The sequence below is a fragment of the Lucilia sericata genome, unplaced genomic scaffold (assembly GCF_015586225.1).
Source record: "Lucilia sericata isolate MDLA Ls3-8-SP2 unplaced genomic scaffold, ASM1558622v1 Contig000215F_arrow, whole genome shotgun sequence".
Lineage (NCBI taxonomy): Eukaryota > Metazoa > Arthropoda > Insecta > Diptera > Calliphoridae > Lucilia > Lucilia sericata.
Window position 1 is genome coordinate 328,134 of NW_023994243.1, and position 23,507 is coordinate 351,640.

The 23,507-nt window shown below is 28.9% G+C and overlaps 1 protein-coding gene across 5 annotated transcripts in view; it reads right to left on the minus strand.

The window, feature by feature from the left end:
- The window catches only part of LOC119602217 (tubulin beta chain), a 117,418-nt gene extending 96,313 nt beyond the window's left edge, over nucleotides 1–21,105 (minus strand). The window contains exons 1-2 of one of the 5 annotated variants that reach the window (XM_037953603.1): nucleotides 20,973–21,104; nucleotides 20,525–20,639 (exon numbers count right to left, since the gene is read on the minus strand). In XM_037953603.1, coding sequence (XP_037809531.1) covers nucleotides 20,525–20,581 — 57 coding nt within the window. In that variant the 5' untranslated portion in view covers nucleotides 20,582–20,639; nucleotides 20,973–21,104. Of the gene's footprint in view, nucleotides 1–20,524; nucleotides 20,640–20,972 lie in introns of all 5 variants that reach the window. The other 4 variants (XM_037953606.1, XM_037953604.1, XM_037953607.1 and 1 more) reach the window with 4 other exon arrangements.
- Between the last annotated feature and the right edge of the window lie 2,402 nt (nucleotides 21,106–23,507).

The following is a 23,507-nucleotide window of genomic DNA, read 5'->3' on the forward strand; positions in this document are numbered from 1 at the left end:
TTATGCTGGTCGCGGTTGTAAGTTAACAAAAGGCTACGTTCTTGTCTTTGTCTGCTTTTCAACAAAAGCAATACACTTAGAACTTACCAGTGAAATATCTACCTCTGCTTTTATGGCAGCTTTCTCTCGGTTTTTCTCTCGTAGAGGTTGCCCGCATGTGATGTTTTCCGATAATGGTACTGCCTTTGTTGGAGCCGCCAATATTCTTGATCGAGACAGAAATAATTTTCTATCTCTTGTTCGACAGGGTCTCTTAAGTCAATTTGTTTTTCAATCCATCGATTGGCGATTCATTCCTCCTGGTGCTCCACATATGGGTGGATTGTGGGAAGCAGGCGTAAAGAGCTTTAAGACCCACCTTAAAAAAGTAACTCATGCCCAGGCTTTTACGTACGAAGAATTTTCTACAATGCTTATTCGAATCGAAGCCTGTTTAAATTCACGCCCCCTTAGTCCAATGACTGAAAATCCTTCAGATATTAACGCTCTAACTCCTGGCCATTTTCTTATTGGAGCTCCACTTTTAGCACCCGCTGAACCTGATTCCTCCCAACAATGCCTAAATTATATAAATCGATGGCAAAAACTTAAGGTTCTGCACCACCATTTTGCGCTTAGATGGAAAGAAGAGTACTTAAAGGAGCTACATAAGCGTATTAAATGGCAGTACCCTCAAAGAGATTTCGCTGTTAATGATTTGGTTGTAGTTAGGCGTGATAACTTGCCTCCAAATCAGTGGCGCCTAGGGCGTATAGAAAAGGTCATTTGTGGACCTGACTTAAAGGTTAGAGTTTGCGAAGTGCGTACATCTAATGGCTTAATAACACGTCCAATTGTTAAACTAGTTTTATTACCCCCATTTGAACAGCAATAATCTAATTACACTACTTTTTCCAGCAATCATGTCTACTATGCCCCGGCGTTTAAGGATCAACCGTAACTCCAGCAATGATGTCCCTGCTAGCCAAAGAGAAAACGCTCTAGTTGTCCGTTCCAGGAGACTTAAGGATTGTCGCTATTGCAACATGGATCATCCCTTAAGGAAGTGCCTTAGGTTTAAGCGACTATCGGTGCGAGAGCGTTGGAATGTTGTTCGCAAGTACCGATACTGTATCAATTGCCTTGCACATTCGCATTTTGTAAAGGATTGCCGTTGTCGTGATAGATGTCGAGAATGCCTTTCTGAACATCATACGCTCCTACATACTTCCAGAGCAAACTGTCGCCGGCACAGACGAAACAACAAACTTCAACGAAATCGTAAACGACAACAACAATATAACCGGCAACGTTCCTTACAAATGCAAAACCGCTACACCTTAAACACTAATGGATCCGCACTGGGCACGTCTACATCTGGTCCTACAATTGTTATCAACGTCACACCTAAATAAACCTATGTTTTTATACATATATACTACGAATAATGAATTATTGAAAATGTAATATTATTTTATAACGCCCACCCCTCTTTTTATGAATTTGCAGTCCTGCAAGGGGGGCGGGATGTTTAAGTTTAACTGAAACATATATATTTTATCCTGCCTTATATTTATGCCCTCGACGGTATTTTTAAGTGCACTTTCCATATTGGAAAGTATACTCTTTCGCTCTCTATTAATTTTTATTATTGAGCTTATTACTTTGAATTATTGTAAATCTAAGTTTAGTATTAAAAGAAAACCCCATCGAAAAGAGGTAAAGAACACGGAATAATAAAAACCCTTGAAATAAAACTAAAACTCCCTATGTTAATTTTTATTTTCTTTTCTCCTCATCATTATACCCAATATTAAAATTTCTCACACTCCCCCCAAACATTCTTTATTAATCTCGTTTTTTTATTATCCTTTTTATATCCTCAGATTTTTTTCACTATATATGTATGATTTTTTTTTTTTTGTTAAAACCATATTAATTTTCATACCATTTAACTATTGTTTATTCATGATCTCTTTCTATTTTTTCAATGTTTCTGGTTTTGTTTATACATAAAACAGATGTTTGCCTTCTGGGTTTACAGCGTATTCCAGTGAATTCACAACGAATGTAAAAAGAATTTAAAATTAATTTGAAATTCAGATGAAAATGTACAATAGAAAAAAATAATAATAACTGATAAAAATTAATGTAATACAAATACTATTACTATTGGCAACAATTAAAATAAAATGAAATTAAATGAAAATCATTGTTAAATGAGAAAATTATGCAGATTTTTTTTTTAGAAAAAAATATATTTTTAAAATAATATTTACATATGTACATATGTATTTATATTGGTTTATATATACATACACAACTTGCTACCCTTTCATTATGTATTTACAAAAAAAAGAATAAACTCTCTCTTTTTTCGAGAATATTCAAAGAATTTTTTGTTTTGAACTACATTATGAGTTTTTTGCATACCTTTAGGCGTCCAGAATTAAATTATTTTACTTCTTACAGAAATATATCTATTTTTAAGAGTTTGTTCTGTTCTTTAGAAACATTTTTCAGTTTCTAAATGAATTTTTCTCTAAAGGAATACTTAAGGATTTTTCAGTTTTTTTTTTAATATCTTTCATAATGAAATTTCTTCAGTTTTTATGATATTTTTCTCTAAAAAGATCTCAATTTCTGACATATCCATTTTGTAAAATTTAAGTATTTTTTAGAGAAAATTCACGATATCTTATAGCTGACTCATCTTGTTTTAGATTTTTTTTTCAGTTCTAAGACATTTTGAAAAATCGATTCCCGATTAATAATTTTTTTGAAACATCTAATCTAGTCAAATTTTCGACAAACATTTATTTTTATTACAAATATAACATGAAAATGAATACAAATTTTTTTAATTACATACATTTATTTATAAATGTTTTTAGGTATAAATTTTAATTAAAAATATAAACAAAATAAATATGTATTTATATGCTTCAATAACTAATTTTATAAAAATAATAAAAAATTAATAAAAACGTTTTAAAGTTGTGAACATGTTTGGTTTCGGTGAAAAACTGTAATTTAGGTTTAATCTTCAAGAAACTTACAATATTATAAATAACAAGTTTTAAGCTTTTAAACAAAAACTCTATGCAAATTTTATTAAGGGATATCATATAATTTTTAACCATAAAATGTAAAATAAGGCAATATATTACAAACTCTGATACCCCCTAATGTCAGTACCTACAGCCAACTACATATTTCCTATCATCATACATTATATGCAATAAACGGCTTTATTTTTTGGGCGCTTTTTCTTTTTTCTAAATTCTTTTAATAGAATGCAGCTGGAATAAAGATTAATATGTTGCTGCTACATAGACATTGTATATTCTACACATTATCATGGTATTATCATCATTATTGTAGTCGGAAGTGATTTACAGAAAATTGGTTTTTAAGTAAATAATAAAGAGCAATAACAAAAAAATTATGCTTGGAAATATTTTTTTGTACTAGTTTTATAATAGAAAAAATGGTATGTTAAAGTTCTGGTGAAAATTGAGAAAGTGGGTAGAAAAAATACTAGATAATAATACAATTTATGAGTTATTTATAAATAAATAAAAATGAGATTATTGTCGTTGATTTTTTCTTTCTTTTTTTTTTATGCCAATAAAAAAAAAATTTATCAATAATAGAAATCATAGAAAAATTTAAATGCTTAATTAAAATATATTAATTGAAAATAATTGTAAATGAAAGCCTAGAGTATAAATATCGAGGTTGTATTTTTTCTGAAGACTTAATTAGCCTTAGCCATAAATCAATTAAAAGTAGAATTTATCATTCAATTGAATCTGGAAATTAAAAACTAAATAATTTCTGCATCATAAAAAATTATAAGCAGAAAAATATATGTAATATACTCAAAATTTTCGAAACCAATAGACTCAAAGCTCTCGGATACAATTCAGCTTGGGCGCAAGGAACAGCTTGAAAAATTTTTTAAATTATTAGTTGAAATTGAAACTAACTAACTACACAGAGGGAAACAGAAATATACACGCCTGGTACCAAATTGACAACAAAAAATATGTAAAAATTTAGATTTCGACAACGAATTGTTGCAATGTGACAACGTTGCGTTGTCAGCATTAAATAGTGTTGTCGTACATATGTATATACTTTGACAAAGTATGTTATTGAAAAATTATGAACTCTTTGGTGTCAATTTGGTATCAGGCGTGTATATTTCCTTTTCCCTCTAACTAACTAACTAACTAACTAACTAACTAACTAACTAACTAACTAACTAACTAACTAACTAACTAACTAACTAACTAACTAACTAACTAACTAACTAACTAACTACTAACTAACTAACTAACTAACTAACTAACTAACTAACTAACTAACTAACTAACTAACTAACTAACTAACTAACTAACTACTAACTAACTAACTAACTAACTACTAACTAACTAACTAACTAACTAACTAACTAACTAACTAACTAACTAACTAACTAACTAACTAACTAACTAACTAACTAACTAACTACTAACTAACTAACTACTAACTAACTAACTAACTAACTAACTAACTAACTAACTAACTAACTAACTAACTAACTAACTAACTAACTAACTAACTAACTAACTAACTAACTAACTAACTAACTAACTAACTAACTAACTAACTAACTAACTAACTAACTAACTAACTAACTAACTAACTAACTAACTAACTAACTAACTAACTAACTAACTAACTAACTAACTAACTAACTAACTAACTAACTAACTAACTAACTAACTAACTAACTAACTAACTAACTAACTAACTACTAACTAACTAACTAACTAACTAACTAACTAACTAACTAACTAACTAACTAACTAACTAACTAACTAACTAACTAACTACTAACTAACTAACTAACTAACTAACTAACTAACTAACTAACTAACTAACTAACTAACTAACTAACTAACTAACTAACTAACTAACTAACTAACTAACTAACTAACTAACTAACTAACTAACTAACTACTAACTAACTAACTAACTAACTAACTAACTAACTAACTAACTAACTACTAACTAACTAACTAACTAACTACTAACTAACTAACTAACTAACTAACTAACTAACTAACTAACTAACTAACTAACTAACTAACTAACTAACTACTAACTAACTAACTAACTAACTAACTAACTAACTAACTAACTAACTAACTAACTAACTAACTAACTAACTAACTAACTAACTAACTAACTAACTACTAACTAACTAACTAACTAACTAACTAACTAACTAACTAACTAACTAACTAACTAACTAACTAACTAACTAACTAACTAACTAACTAACTAACTACTAACTAACTAACTAACTAACTAACTAACTAACTAACTAACTACTAACTAACTAACTAACTAACTAACTAACTAACTAACTAACTAACTAACTAACTACTAACTAACTAACTAACTAACTAACTAACTAACTAACTAACTAACTAACTAACTAACTAACTAACTAACTAACTAACTAACTAACTAACTAACTAACTAACTAACTACTAACTAACTAACTAACTAACTAACTAACTAACTAACTAACTAACTAACTAACTAACTAACTAACTAACTAACTAACTAACTAACTAACTAACTAACTAACTAACTAACTAACTAACTAACTAACTAACTAACTAACTAACTAACTAACTAACTAACTAACTAACTAACTACTAACTAACTAACTAACTAACTAACTAACTAACTAACTAACTAACTAACTAACTAACTACTAACTAACTAACTAACTAACTAACTAACTAACTAACTAACTACTAACTAACTAACTAACTAACTAACTAACTAACTAACTAACTAACTAACTACTAACTAACTAACTAACTAACTAACTAACTAACTAACTAACTAACTAACTAACTAACTAACTAACTAACTAACTAACTAACTAACTAACTAACTAACTAACTAACTAACTAACTAACTAACTAACTAACTAACTAACTAACTAACTAACTAACTAACTACCTAACTAACTAACTCTGAAAAACATTGGCGCCCACTTTAAAGTATACCAATCGGCTGAGAATCGCATTTAGGGTAGATTGAACTATATCCGTTCGTATGACTTTACATGTCGTCATTTTCAAGATAATTTGATAAAACTTACCACATACGCTTTTTTGGGTCCAAAAAACTAAACCCATTGAAATGGTTTAAAGCGGTTCATTACTTCGCGTAGCCCCCATACAACTGAACCCCTGCAAAGGTCTCATGAGCTCATAATTATGTTTAATATATTTGTTCCAGCACAACTAAGTTTTATACATGTATTGATGACCTCGATCTTCATTTGACCCCAGCTCCCATGCAAAGGCTCAATTTTATCGTGAACGGTCCATATTTGTTCTGGCGGTAAATTAGTTTTTTGTATAACTAACTATCATGGGTATCATATGGTAAGCCACGGCTGATTATACTTTCTTATTTCATTTTTTTATAAATTATATGTTTAACATATTTTTGTTTTATTATTTTCTGGTCGAATATTCAAACAACTGTATATAATACACATAAATTATAGAATATTGCAAACACTTAACTTATAATATGATTAAATATTACTGCATCTGATGTATATTTGTTGATATGACATTTTTATTTCAATATAAATAAACTGTTTGACAATTTGTTGTGCTTTTTTTAAATATTATTGTTTTAATAACAAACATACAAAAGGAATAATAGAGAAATTATTAAAACTAGCAGAAAAATACTCTTTTAACGGCCGTCAGAAATTTTTTAAAAATATATCAAAATATTTTGTAATTTTTAATATTAATACAAAATAACTGCTTTCATCATCCTCTTAAGGCGCACAGTGGGGCAGAATGAAAATTTTTTGGAAATAAATCTGGCATTTCTAAACGGCTGATCCGATCGGGATAAAATTTGGCGTGAGCGTAGCCAAGGAGTATTCGAGTTTAAGTTTTGAAGATGAACCCTGCAGATGCCCCAGGGACGGCGCTGTGGCGGCTCAAATTAGGGTACCTACGACATGTAAAATTTTTAAACTCGTGCCATTTCTTTGTTTTTCACCCAAATATATTTTGTGAAAGCGCTCGACGAGATCTTGAAAAAACATGCTTGGACATACTACTTATCTCTTATAATATCCGAGTTATAGGCATTTAAAAATTTAGTGATACAAAATTTACCATACCTTGGTCCGCCTTTTTTGAATACCGGGCGTAATTTTGGACCAAATGGACTCAATTTTTTCTTGTTAGTTAGACAACAAAATTTCCAATAATATACAAAAAATTTGAGATCAATATGATTTACAGATCCAAAAATATACGTTTTTTAATTTAAAAATTCAAAAAATTTTAGATTTTTGGCGTTTTTTTGCCAAAAATGTGTCTTAACTCTTTTATTAATAAAATAAAATTTTTATTAAGAACATATAACAATTTTATAGTTTTCTAAAAGGTATCTTTACGCAGAACGCTTTGGCGTAAAAAACTTGTCATATTTTTTGAAAATGTTGCCACTACGTCCTTCCGAATATGACCTATTTTTTATCAAAACTTCAACTTTGGGCGACATGTTCTAAAATCCCAAAGCTGGGATCAGAAAACTGAAAGCAGTTTTGGAAACCTCAATATGTTTTCTATTTACTCCAAAAGTATTTTCCCAGCCCTGAAAGAAATGTGGACCCTATGGGCAAAAAAGTAAAAAATCCCATTTTTGGGATTTTCATTCCTATTTTTGGGAATTGCGGGATGCCCTTTGACCTTTTCAATTTTTTTTTTTGCATATTCTTATTTGAAATGACAAATTTAACAAGCGTTGAAAATTTCATTGAGTTTTGTTCATAAATAAAGATTTTGTCATATATTACATATTTGTTTAATTTCTAAAACTATGATTTATATCAAAATTTTAATAGGATCGCAGATAGCTACAACAATTTAGTCCATATTTATCCCTTAATATCATTTTTTAGTTAGATATGGAAATTCTCGACCCTTTACAAAAAATTTCAAGCCAATATCTCAATTACATTCAAAAATATGTTCATTTAAACCTGTGTCCTTTAATTTCATCTTTTTCATATTTTAGTATTAAGTATGACAGCACATATTTAAATCTTATATTTACCTATTTTCTATTTGTTTGCTTATCCTTATAATTGAAAGGTCCTATTATGCTTAAATTTTCAAAAATTTATAACTATTTTTTACCTAAATTTTTTCGACAGATCATTTCGTTCTGTTTCGTTTATGATCATGTAGGTAAAAATATACAGGTAATGATAATTTCGATTCATTCACTAATAAGAAATATCAATGACTGAATTACAGGTTATAGTAATATAGTTCTAAATGTTAATAGGTAGACAATTCGTAATTTTTTACTTTGGAATACCTGTATCGGAAATGACAAGAATTGGTATATAAGTAAACTTCTCAGATTTTAAGTACCATATTTAATAAATCTACAATGAAGATTACATTAAAGTGCGAAGAGTTGTGTTCCGTTTTATGGAGTATATCTTCAAAAGGGCCAGAAAGAATTGAAGACATTTCAATTTATATAAAAACTACATATAGTAGAAAAGTAGACAAAACAGGCATATCAAAAATTGAAAACTTTTTAAAACTTTTTGATGTAAAAAGTAAGTCTGTGGATGGAAATCAAAAGAAATTTCGATTAAAATTTTGTAGTTGGATGGAAACTACTACGGAAATCTCAACTTACAACACATCAATAGGAGCGCCTTGCAAGTCATACGAAGACTTATGTTCAAGGTAAAAAAAAAAGAGGGTCACACAAAAACTTTTTTCAATCTCAAATGAGGAAATTGCTGATACATTTAACGAAATGCTGAAAAAGGAAAACCAACATATGGATGTCGTACATATTGCAACTATTCTTCCTAATGCATCACCAAAACGACTTAAGCGAATTGTGGAAAGTATACCAACTCCAACATCATAATCAAATTTTACTGAAGAGGAAGCAATAGCGCTTATGTTGGAACTGGGTCTCAGTCGAAATAAGTACCAAATATTAAGGAAAGCTCTGCATGAAAAAGGACACAATATATTACCATCATGCAAGGCAATCCAGGAAAAAAAAACAAACTATCCTACTAAATCAACAAAAAATAATGAAGAATTGAAAGAACTGAGAGCTGCGAAAAAAAGCAGAATCCAAGAAGAATTTAAAGTTCAGATGGGATTAAACATCGACAAACCACTTTCAAGTTGCGGTAGTACAAATGACGGTAATACGTCGAGAAGTTTTTTTCGTGATTTTGAAATTACTTCAAAAATAACTGGAATCGACAAGGAGTTGCTTCGAAGAGTTAAAACTATTTTAATGGCACTGAATAGTAAACATAAAATTAATGAAAATCGATTTGGGGAATACACATCTGAAATTTCTAAATTACTTGTATCTCTGTATCCATGGAGGGAACTAACACCAACAGCACACAAAGTATTGTGTCATAGTCAAATAATAATTGAATCGAATATTCTTCCACTTGGAGAGTTAACAGAAGAAGCCCAGGAAGCGAGGAATCGAGATTTTAAGCATGTTCAACTATTCAGCTCAAGAAAATGCTCCAGGCAATCACAGAATGAAGATATTTTTAATAGTTTACTTCTATCTTCTGATCCTGTTCTTTCAACTATGCGAAAAAGATGGATTTGTTATGAAACTCTATCATCTCAAAACAAGGAAGATTTAAAGGACTTATATTACCTTCTGGATATGTATACCGATATGACAGATTATTTTATAGAAAATAAGTAGTGTTAGGAATTAAATATATAAGTAGGTTGTAAGAATTAATTGTATTATGTTTAAGATAAACAGTTCAAATAAAAAAAGCTATTATACTAACTGATGATATTGTATTAAATTGTGTTTTATATTTCGGTGGGCGGGAAAGGTAATTTGTGTGGGGTGATTTAGGTGTTGTTGTGCGTGGCTCATAATAAAATTATATTTTTTTTATTGTATATACAATATTATAATAAAATAATTAACTAAATAATTTTTAAAAATTGTCCAAATATTTTATTCAACACCAAATGTATGTTCTGTCATACTTAATACTAAAATATGAAAAAGATGAAATTAAAGGACACAGGTTTAAATGAACATATTTTTGAATGTAATTGAGATATTGGCTTGAAATTTTTTTTGTAAAGGGTCGAGAATTTCCATATCTAACTAAAAAATGATATTAAGGGATAAATATGGACTAAATTGTTGTAGCTATCTGCGATCCTATTAAAATTTTGATATAAATCATAGTTTTAGAAATTAAACAAATATGTAATATATGACAAAATCTTTATTTATGAACAAAACTCAATGAAATTTTCAACGCTTGTTAAATTTGTCATTTCAAATAAGAATATGCAAAAAAAAAATTGAAAAGGTCAAAGGGCATCCCGCAATTCCCAAAAATAGGAATGAAAATCCCAAAAATGGGATTTTTTACTTTTTTGCCCATAGGGTCCACATTTCTTTCAGGGCTGGGAAAATACTTTTGGAGTAAATAGAAAACATATTGAGGTTTCCAAAACTGCTTTCAGTTTTCTGATCCCAGCTTTGGGATTTTAGAACATGTCGCCCAAAGTTGAAGTTTTGATAAAAAATAGGTCATATTCGGAAGGACGCAGTGGCAACATTTTCAAAAAATATGACAAGTTTTTTACGCCAAAGCGTTCTGCGTAAAGATACCTTTTAGAAAACTATAAAATTGTTATATGTTCTTAATAAAAATTTTATTTTATTAATAAAAGAGTTAAGACACATTTTTGGCAAAAAAACGCCAAAAATCTAAAATTTTTTGAATTTTTAAATTAAAAAACGTATATTTTTGGATCTGTAAATGATATTGATCTCGAATTTTTTGTATGTTATTGGAAATTTTGTTGTCTAACTAACAAGAAAAAATTGAGTCCATTTGGTCCAAAATTACGCCCGGTATTCAAAAAAAGGCGGACCAAGGTATGGTAAATTTTGTATCACTAAATTTTTAAATGCCTATAACTCGGATATTATAAGAGATAAGTAGTATGTCCAAGCATGTTTTTTCAAGATCTCGTCGAGCACTTTCACAAAATATAAAAATCTTTGTATTTGGGTGAAAAACAAAAAAATGGCACGAGTTTAAAAATTTTACATGTCGTAGGTACCCTACTTTGAGCCGCCACAGCGCCGTCCCTGGGGCATCTGCAGGGTTCATCTTCAAAACTTAAACTCGAATACTCCTTGGCTACGCTCACGCCAAATTTTATCCTGATCGGATCAGCCGATTAGAAATGCCAGATTTATTTCCAAAAAATTTTCATTCTGCCCCACTGTGAGGCGGTAGATAACTTTCAAAAGCTATTTGTTATAAAAATTTGCTATTGTCTTGTCACTTTCCCACTAAAACCTTGAAACTAGTTTATATCTTAAATTCCCACACTGCGAGGCCACAGTGTCTGAAATTCCCTCAACCATTGAATGTAAGTAGAAGCATGAGAAAAAAAATTATAATAATTCACACTGTATAATAATAAATCAAAAGAACTTTTAATTAAAATCATGGAAACTGCATACGCATTATATTATTAATTTCAACAAAAATAGTAGTAGTAGTAGTAGCAATAATAACAAATATAACACTGAGAATTATGCCCCATTTCACGACAAACCACACAAGCAGCCAGCTTAATTTAAATTATTTTTCAAAATAAAAAATATCACTTTTTTTATGAATATTATTAAAAAAATTAAATTGTCACTATTTGTTAATGGCAAAAAAAAAAAAAAAACAATCATAATGGAAAAAGTGAGAAAATTAAAAAAAGCATAAATATCATCAAAACTTAATTAACATTTAAAATTAATATCAAAAATATGGCAAAAAGTATAACAGAAAAATAAATTAAATAACATTTTTGCGATAACAAATTAATTAATTATGTTTAATCAAATAAACGAAGCAAAAGATAAACAAAATAGTTTGACGGCTGTTTTTATCTCTGGGATTAATGAATATTGAAGACTTTTCAATTATACAGAAAATAAATTTTTAATCCAGAGTCAAGGGTATACCTTTCTTTACATCCTAATCTAGCATTAAGGAGACATCGATATCGTAAAATTTTAAAATTTATTTTTGGGCCATATATTGGCAGGCAGACAGACAGACAGACAGACAGACACATAGACAGACAGACAGACATACAGATAGACAGACAGACAAATCGTCTATTAAAATTTTTCTTTCAAACAAATCTTAATAACTTAAAAAAATATTTACCTCATCCATTTAAAACTCACTAATTGAACAAATATTTAATTATATATTTAATCATTCATTAAAACTAAACAAACAAATCATTCATTGAAACATCTGGATTACGTTCTGCTAACCGCAAAAATAAATATTAAAAGCAAACAATTTAAAATAAAAAAAAACTCAACTAATTAGTTACTAACACGTCATTTTAAATTTTTTTCTCAAGATAAAAAAACAACAAAGTAAGATATTTAGCAAAAAACGTACTAACATTTAAAAAAACTAAAACCCTTCCTTCTTAAATTTAACGAAAAAAAAATTAAATATACTAAAATTAAATAAAAAACCCCATAAAAAAAACTACAAAGAATTATTTAAATTGTTTACCGCAAAGCCAACAGAAAACAAATTTACATAAATACTTAAATTGTTTTTATTGTATTCAGTTTTATTTCAAAATTTTTGGCACATTAATGCCAAACAATTTACAATACGCGATTTACACTGGCCAACAAAACGAATAACAAATCTAGGTTTAATTTTTTTATTATAATTTATGTAAGTGGTTGATATAGATACTAAAATGGTATGAAAATAAAAAAAACTTTGAAAACAAAATCATGATCTCAACATGTTTGTCAGGTTCATTTAATGTTATAAATATTTAGAACGTTAAATGTTCGATCAAATTCATCGAATACGTACATAAGCTTATGAACAAAAACACAATTGTTATCGCCATTAAGTGACTGCGTACACCAAATACTAGCTGTACGAATTTAGAAATATTTTTTATTTGAAATTTTGATTTCAAAATGACTCAGTGTTAAGTAATTTTCTGATTAGAATATTTTGCGTTTGTGGTATTAATGTAGTCTTTGCGACATTTGCTATCTAGATGGTTTTTGAAAGTAAAGTGTTTGAACTTTTTTGTGATAACTCAATCAAAGAATTTTATATTTATATAGATAGGCATTGGTCATGATAACAAAATTTTGTTATTAGTCATAAACTTCGGAGGTTTCAAATCACGATGAATTTAAAACAAGTAAGATTTGCATAGACTGCAGTGCCGAATCTTCTATACCCTTCACCAGAATGAGTAGTATGGAGATGTTTGACATGGCCGACCATATGATGCCCTACACAAGTGATTATGTTAAAAATGCGGATTATTTTTTAAAAATAAAGCTTTAATTTTGATTTTTACCTTAATTCAGAAATATTTTAACAATTTGTTGACAAACATAAATATTTTCTAAGAGAAGGGGGATTAATTTTGGTAGAGGGACTTACGTCTACATTAAAGTTATTTATGCTGAATTCGTTTTCTGAAGGGGACTTTGTATGGGTGCTAGGATCAAATGAATTCCGATTACTACGAAAATTATCAGTATCATTTTGACTTATATAAGTCTATTTTGTCGATTTTTTGAGAGAAACAAGAACATTTAACAAATTTATGAGCTCAAAAGCCCTATTCAGGGGGTACGGTTGTAAGCGGTCTAGGCGAAATAATGAAACGATTTAAACATAATAGACTTTATCCTCGAATCATAAGAATAGTATGTGCCAAATTTCATCAAATTATCGAAAACATTGAGATCTGTAGAGTGTGCACAAGGTTTACATGGAAACGCAGACAGACAGACAGACAGACAGATAGATTGACAGACGGACAGACTGACATAGTTAAATCGACTTTATTTTATGTTTCTAGGTTTAATATTAACAAATATTTAAAAAGTACCAAAAAGTTTACTTCTACAAATGTTCATTCTATCTTTCCATGATTGTGAGTTCAATATTTCAGAAAATCAAAAAAGTACTATTTGAATGATGATAAATTATGAAAAACTCCTTTAATCAGAATACTGTGTGTTTAATTTTGTGTTTTTCATGTTCTCATGTTTCATGTTTTCATTATTATAAAAAACTCAAAAAGTACCAGTTGAAGAACAAAAAGTACTCTGAATGTTTAATTTTATGTTTTCAATGTTCAATATTACAGAAAACACTAAAAGTACCTTTTGAAGAACGAAAAAGTATAAAAAATCACCTTATTTTTAGGTTCTCATTTACACCGAGCATTACTTGCTCAATTTCATGTTTCTCGCTCCAATATTATAGAAAACACAAAAAGTACTAGTTAAAGAACGAAAAAGTACTAAAAAGTCCCCTTTTATAGGCTCTCATTGACTTGCTCATATTTGTTTCTAGGTTCAAAATTATAGAAAATTCAAAAAGTTTTATAAAAGATTCAAAAAGTATAAATGACTTAAAAAGTATAAAAGACTAAAAAAGTACCAGTTATAGAACAAAAAGTACCAAATATACTTTCCTACAGATTTTTATTTATTCGGAACTCTAAATGTTTAATTTTATGTTTCAAGGTTCAATATTATAGAAAATTAAAAGAGTACCTTTTGAAGAACGAAACAGTATCCTTAAGTCCCTTTTTATGGGTTCTTATTTATTCCGGGGTCTACTTGCTTGCTATTGTTTCAAAAAATCCCCTTCTATAGGTTCTCATTTACTCCGGGCTTTACTCGCTTAATTTCATGTCGCTAGGTTCAATATTATAGAAAACTAAGAAAGTACCAGTTAAAAAAAACGAAAAAGTACCAAAAAGTCCCCTTTTATAGGTTCTCATTTATTTTCTAATTTATGTTTCTAGGTTAAAAAAAAGTACCTTTTAGAGAATGATAAAGTACCAAAAAGTTCCCATTTCGTTTTCTCCGGGCTCTACTTGCTTGCTCTTGTTTCTAGGTTAAATATTAGAGAAAACTCAAAAAATACCAGTTAAAGAACGAAAAAGTACCAAAAAGTTCCCTTTTGTAGGTTATCATTGACTTTCTAAGTTATGTTTCTAGGTTCGGTATTACACAAAATTCAAAAAGTTTTTTTTGAAGAACGAAAAAGTACAAAATAATGCTTAATTTCATGTTTCTAGGTTCAATATTGTGAAAAACTCAAAAAGTACCAGTTATAGAACTAAAAATACCCAAAAATGTACCAGACTTATAAATAACACTTTAAGAGCATATTTCATTTTTAAATTATTTTTTCCCTGCATAATTTCCCACACACAATTTTACATCTCTGATTTTGGCAATAACAATACACAGTTTCATAAATAACCGGTTATTCTTGCTTTTGAACCAGTAATCTAAGTACAAGAACAAAATTTACCATATGAAGCTGTGTATGTTGTTGTTTTTCTCGTTGTCAAAACAAGCACAAAAATGCTAATTTCTTGATGAAATTTTCAGAGGTTGTCTCGATGTTTTTGCTCATAACTACGTTATTTATGCTTCAAAAGAAATCTATTGGGATTAATTTTAGCATTCTAGGTAGTTTCTATCGTTTGGGCACTACAGACGGATAAAGCTAAATCGTCTAGGAATTTTATAATCTTTCTCAGTAGTTAATCAAGATGACCTTATAGAAAATCTCTAACATAAAACTATTACTCACAGACTGTTTGTTCAAACAGGTATCAGTGTAAACATCATAAAGCGCCTGTTATGACTCGTTTATGTACATATAAACTATAGCGAAAAAATACATATGTACATCGTACATAGAGCAATGATAAGATAATTTACGTTTAAAAATAAACTATTACTTGCTTGCGTGTAAAATTCTATATACTTAAAGTTTTTGTAATAAAATTGTTTTTAGACAAAAAAATATTAAATCATTTTCATTTGTCATTAGAAAAAAAAAAAAACATTTAAATGGTGTCAGTTAATAAATTCAATTGAACTTTAGATTAGACAAATATGTAGATGTTTTTCTAATAACAAAAAAAAAACTTGTTTTTAAAAAATAGTATTTATTAAATAATAAGAACCTCCCCCCACCAACTAATTAAGAAAAAATTAACATCAAACTGCTTTTTAAACAACAGACAAGACAGTCTTGTTTTTTAAGATTTTTTTAAACAAATTTTTATTAAATTTGTTATCATAAATCTACCGTTGATAATTAATTTAAATATTTTAAGAATTTTATGAATAAATAATTTATAGATTTCGTCAACATTTGTTGTTGTCTTTTGTTGTAAAAAAATTTCTTTAACATTATTGCCAATTAGTCTTGGGTCTTGAGTCTATATCATAGATTCTTAATTGCGCTCTAGTTAATTAAACAAATTTAAATATTGTCTTTGGTATTTTAGAATACATTGGCTATTGTTTTTCAAATTTATTTTTAGAATGACCTTCCAGTATTTTGTGTTTGTATTGTATGTACCTATTAGAAATTTATTTGCCAATATTTATTACTGTTACTTAGTAATGGTATTTAAACAGCTGGTTGATTAGGTATAGGGATTAAGTCAGGGAAACAGGTAAACAAATTTTTAAATGCAATTTCGACTGCTGTTAATGTGATAAGTTTTTATACAAATTTGTTTAACCTTTTTTATTATTTTTTTTTTCAATAAATTTGTATTGTATATATAATATTAGAACATTAAGTAATTAATTAATGACATATATGTATATGTTTGCAGTTACTTTTGTTGGTTTTTTTTAGAAAACATATAAAATAAGGTGTTAAAAAATGCGGAAAAACAAAATAGCAAAAAGTTTTTGGTTGAATGTTCTTGACTTTAGGTAAATGCTTAAAATCAAACAAGTCTTATAGCAAAAAATTAATTTTAATTGTTATGTTAGGTTAGCCTTCAGCAAGTGTATATATGGGTCATTCCATGAAAATGTAAACCACGACTGAAAAATAAAACTAAACTAAACTTTCTAAAGTATGTATTGAGCTGCGCTGAATCCAAATCTGGCCTCAAAATTTCAACCATCATATCTGGGATTTGAGATATCGTGTCCTGAGTTTGAAAAACGCCTTTTTTGTTCCTTTTTAAGACATTATAATAGCACCAAGTCAACTTATTCATACCAAATGTTTCCTATGAAAATACTTTTTTAATTGTTTAAAAATCTGCTATAGTTTCTGAGATATCGTCCCTTGAAGTTGACGAACAGACAGCCATCTTTGAGTCGACTCAGAAAGTGATTTGGAGTCAATTGGATTATTTTCAGATAGGTGTGGATCCAATATTTTTGTTCATAATAAACAATATTAACAAAGCATAATAATCTCCGCACTAAAGTAGTGTAGAGTATAAATACCATAAATATACCGAAAACCATAAGTTTTCTACATTTAGGTGAAGATATCTTGAAGAATAAAGAAGATATGTCAGACGTTAAGCCTTTATTTTAAAGTTGATAAAATGGACTTTCAGATGTATAAATAAAGTTGCATTGGCGCTGTTATAACGTCTTAAAAAGACATGACATTTTTCAAATTTCGGACACGATATCTCATATCCCTGAAGTATTGGAGAAAATCTGAAGTAATATTCGGATTCAGCATGACTCAATCCCTTAGAAACGTATAACTTGGTCTCAGAGTTTCGATTTTTTTTAAATTTTGTCGGCCTGTGTAATTCAACAAAGTTTGGTGTATGATCCTTTTTTTTTTGCACCAAACACGGCACCAAGCCTCTATATAACCGGACCTGCAAATATCGCTTTTTAGCTCTTAATTATGTTAAATATATTACTATCCCTTCAAAAATCTCATTGACTTTCTCAGATATGTTTCTAGGTTCAAAATTATAGAAAATTCAAAAAGTATATTTTGGTTTTATAGAAGATTTAAAAAGTATAAAAGACTTAAAAGTATAAAATACTCAAAAAGTACCAGTTATAGAACAAAAAGTACCAATAACCCTTTCTTACAGATTTTCATTTATTCGGAACTCTGAATGTTTAATTTTATGTTTCAATGTTCAATATTATAGGAAATTAAAAAAGTACCTTTTGAAGACCGAAACAGTATTCTTAAGTCCCTTTTTATGGGTTCTTATTTATTCCGGGGTCTACTTGCTTGCTCTTGTTTCAAAAAATCCCCTTTTATAGGTTCTCATTTACTCCGGGCTTTACTCGCTTAATTTCATGTCGCTAGGTTCAATATTATAGAAAGCTAAAAAAAGTTCCAGTTAAAAAAAAAAACGAAAATGTACCAAAAAGTCCCCTTTTATAGGTTCTCATTTATTTTCTAATTTCGGCAGATCTTAAATGTATATAAGCTTAAAAACCATACTGTTGAATTTCATAACGATCGGACCTCATTTGACTCGAGGTCCTATACAAAGTTTAAATTCATATATTTAGATATATTTTATAATAAAAAAACTGAAGGGAAACATATGTCACATACAATGAGTCACGTACGATATTCTAATATGTTCATTATAAAATTGTCTTAAAATGTTTTTATTTAAAAATTATGGAAAACGATGGAAAAATATGTAACTTAGTGTAAGAAATTAAAATAAAACAGAAACATCTATGAAATTCGCAGATGTTTGTCACGTAAGATATCGCCATATTTTACTATATATTTTGGATAACAAGGTTCCAAATGGAATGCATTTGTTTTTCCAAATATAGTATTTTCTGAATGGAACAGAAAAACAAAATTATTTTTCCTAACTGAGGGAACCAGTTATTAGTCATAAAACCACAATCGTTCTTAAAAGTTCTTTATTAAAACTAATTGCGAAAGTGAAAATCTATAAAAATTTTATTTAGAATGCATACTGTTGTCACCACAATACTGTTGTAGGATAACAAAATATATTCTTAGTATTTCGATTTGTTTACAATATTTAATAAAAAAAACGATGACTGTATTAAATAACGTCATCATCACTTAAAGCTAACGACGCCACTGTGACCAATGGCAAAACATATTTTTATATAAAAATAAATTTAAAATGCAAGTTGTTTAGCGGAAAGAATAAAAAATAGCAACAACTAGGTATATTTTCTTAAAAGTGTTATGTCTTTATCACATGTTCTTAATACTATTGCAAATTAGTTTTCCGATGTTTTACATCTTTTTAGAGGTTTTATATTAATTAGAGACGCTCTGCCGGTATATTATTGCTCTAGCTCACTTAACACCCAGCCAGACATTGTAAAAGAATTAAATGCAAAATATGGCAGAATAATATAAAAAAATAAAACAACAACTATGATAAAAAAAACATAGTATGCAACTAAAAATAAAACGATATACAAAGGTACAAATTAAATGTATATAGACAGGGTCGACATTTTAGTACCTTAACCTATGGATTGTAAGTTAAAAGTGAATCATTAGCTGTAAATTTTTATAGCCTACACCTCAATAGTGTTGAAGATATTATATGTTTCTGCTGAAGTTTGTATCCACAAAAATATTGATGCCATCTTAAAGTATACCGATCGATTCAGATTTACTTTCTGAGTCGATTAAGGCATATCTATATGTCCGTCCTTCCGACTGGCTGTCTATATAAACCTTATAGATATTTTTATGAAATTTGGAACGTACATACATGCTTTCGACCCGAGCATATTGAAAATAGTTTAAATCAGTTAAATATTTCTTTTACCCCCCATATAACTGGTAGCCGTAGTCTGTTCAAAATTACGGAAATAATGCAGAGAATTTCTTTAGCATATTGTACTGAGATCACCGGTAGGGAACTGAGGCTCCTTTCAGCAAAATGTTTTTCTCGTGTTCAGTATAACGTTTGAGAGGTTTTCGTACAGTATAGTGGTCCACGGGCCACCCTAATGTATATCCATAACTGGTATAGGTAAAACATTAACCTGTTTCAATTACCCTTAATTTAGTTTCAACATGATATCAAAACTTAATCGGTCCAAAAATTTATTTGAGAAGATACCTAACTGAACATGTTGCTTTTGCCCTAAATTGATCAGATATACCCACCCAATGTTAGCAAAAAGTAGGGTATACAAAAGAGGGAGGTAATAACTCACGATACCAGCAATGAGAGTATAGAGATAGCAAAAAAAAAATAAACAAGAAGAAATGAAAAATAAAATTGCACGCTTTCTATTGATAAAAAAAAAAAAATAAAATGAAAGAACTAGAAGAAACATGAATAAGAAATAACGAAAAGAAAACAACAACATGGTAAAATGTACTCATGTGTTATAATTAAATATTGAGGTTAGGAAAAAATGGAAAAAACTGAATAAATTTTAATTTAAGAGTCATTTAAATCACGAGAAGCAGTAAAAAAATGCTTAACAAAGTAACACGCCTTTGATAAAGCAAACTTATTGTAATGAAAAAATATTTAAATTTTTCAAATATTATTATTATTATTATTATACTAACCTTTGAGCCAATTTGGTTACCGCATTGACCAGCTTGTAAATGAACGATTTCCCTCATATTGAATTTGTTTTAAAATAAATATAGATGAACACGAATAAAAAAAATTAAACAGCAACTGCAAGAATTTATTAATAATAAGAACAATAAAACCACTTGTTTATTTCATAAACTTGAACTTAAAAAATAGAACAAAAAAATTTAAAGTAAAATTTTAATATAACAAAATTTAATTCACTACAAAAAAAATTCTTTAAGCTATTTAACAAATCGCTACAACGTGTTTTTCGAAACGACTAGGTTGTATTTTTTAAAAAATTTTGTTAATGGAATTTTGATTTTTTTTTTATTCCTTAATTTTTTTTACACTCTGTAACTGGCATAAAGAAACAGGTTATTGTTATTTTTATAATTTGGATAATTTTATTTTTGTATTTAAACTAAACCTTACGCACAAACGCACTAAAAGATACTACCGCAAGCACGTCGACCGATCTGTTTAACAATCAACAGATACTGAGATACTCTTACTATAAAACTCAACGCTAATAGAAAGTACGAGTACAATGAAAAAATGCTAAAAAGTATATACACAGTGCGGTTGTGGTACCTACTTATTTATGTATGTATGTATGTATGTATGTTGGCATGTGTTTGTGCTCAAATAGAGAAGAGCTGATATTTTTATTATTTTTGTTGGGAAAATACAAAACAATATTACACTACACTACGAGAAAATAGGCAATGTGTACCTATAATGAAGAAATAAATAAATAAGTGCCTGTATATGAGTGTTGAGTATATATTTTGTTTTTATCATTTCGTACTTACGAATAATGACGTTGATGATTGCACTGTGGTATTATGGGAGTATTTTTAACCCAAATATATCTCAAAGATATAACAAGGATTGAATTTTTAAAATGTTTGCCTTGTGTGTAACTTAGAACAGTTATAAGAATGTATAATTAACATTGTTGCATCGTTTGAGGTACTGATATCAATTGTGAACCTTGAGAATCTAAAATTTAATGCTATTTGTCCATTAATGCAATGTCCATGGATATTGTGACATGAGAAATGTACTGGAAAATTTGTTTAGAATTCAAGAAAGGAACACTTTTATGCCGAGGGGGTTTAAACTCTGGGGTATTTTGAATACCGGCTTCGTTAAATTAAGCTTTTTTTTGATAAAAGAACTCTTTGAAATCCACTGTCAATCCAAATGTCAGTTTGCTCATAGAGATTAAGACATTTTTGAAATTGTCATAAATTTTGTCATTCGTTGAATAACACAATAAAGGTCCTGGGTCCTTATGACATTCTAAAACAATTTTCACATTATCATCCGCACAGCAATCTATGTATCTATTGAAGGCATTACAGAGTTCAGATTCGAGAACTTAAGGGTCGGAAATTTTCATAAATAAACAAGTAGGAAAGTATAGTCGGACATGGCCGACTATATTATACCCTACACTATAGGTATATTTTAAAAATTATTTATTTTTCACAAATAAACTTTTATGTTGAATTCTACCTTAATTCCGATGTATTTAAGCAATTTATTGATGAAAAACTAAATTTCTAAAAGAGGCTTTATATGGGAGTTAGGGTCAAATATGGGAAGAAAGGATGTAATTTTATATAAAGGTTAGTTGCGCTGAATTTAATCGTGATACTAATGGTTATAAAAAATTTTTGGACGTTTTAGAGGGCGGTTTGCATGGGGCTAGGGTCAAACGACGGCCGATCATTATAAAAATAGGCATGGTTATTTATGTCTATATAGAACTTAGTTGTGCCATAGTAGTATATTTGGTGAAATTGTAGTATATTTGACGTAGTTATGAGTTAAAAACCCTAAATCGGAAGGTAAGATTGTAATGGGGGCTAGGTGAAATAATGGACCGATTTTAGCCATTTTCAATAGACACCGTCCTAGTGGCCGTCGTATGGTCCACATTTTATCAAAATATCTTGAAAATTGTGGGCTGTAGCTTGCGCAAAAGGTTTACATGGACAGCCAGCGGCACAGACGGACATGTCTTAATCGACTCAGAAAGTGATTCTGAGTCGATAGATATACTTTAAGGTGGGTGTAGGACCAATATTTTTAAGCGTTACAAATACTATAGTGGTGTAGGGTATAAAAACTGATCAAATCTGGTCAAATCGTATCGTATATTCCGATGATTCAGAATCAAGCTCATGTCGAAATCAAGTTAGAATTTTGCACATGTTAGTTTTATGTACGCAGAAATCATAATATAAAGACCCCTGTGGGGTTGTAGGTTCAATTCCCATCAGCTCATCATCACTCGGTAAATTAGGTTAGAATATAATTGTAATGTATTGTAATGGACAACTAAATAAATATAGACCGGATTCAAAATTACTTTAATGATCATCATAGACCTTTTCTCTCATATAACTCCCCTTACAGAATTATAAATTTCTTAGATATAAACCAATGCCCCCAAAAAGGTTAAAGAAAAATGAACCATTATGACTTAAGTTCTTAATAGGGTACTTTCTGAAATACATTTTAAGTAAATTACTCACTATTAAAGGTATTGAAGATTCGTCATTGCCGATTATAACACACTTAATTGTTGGGTTTAAAAGTGTCAGACTTTGAACTAGTTTAAAATAAGAATCAATTTTGCTATTTTTATTTAAAAAGTAGTTTTGTTACTGATATCTGATTATTTAAACAATCTACTGAATATGTGCCGGCATACATAATTATTTCAATTAAGTTTATTTATAAACATACTTCGACCTTCAATTGCTTAATATAATCTTCCATTTTTTATACATAGATATTAAAAAAATGCACTACTTTGTTATGACCATAAGTGTATAAAAGTCATATTTGCAATTGCCCATTTAAAATTCCTCTAAGTCAATTAAATCATTTAAATAAGTAGGTGCACTTTAAACCCCACTGTGCAGTACCAACAAGCGGGGTAGAATGGATAGA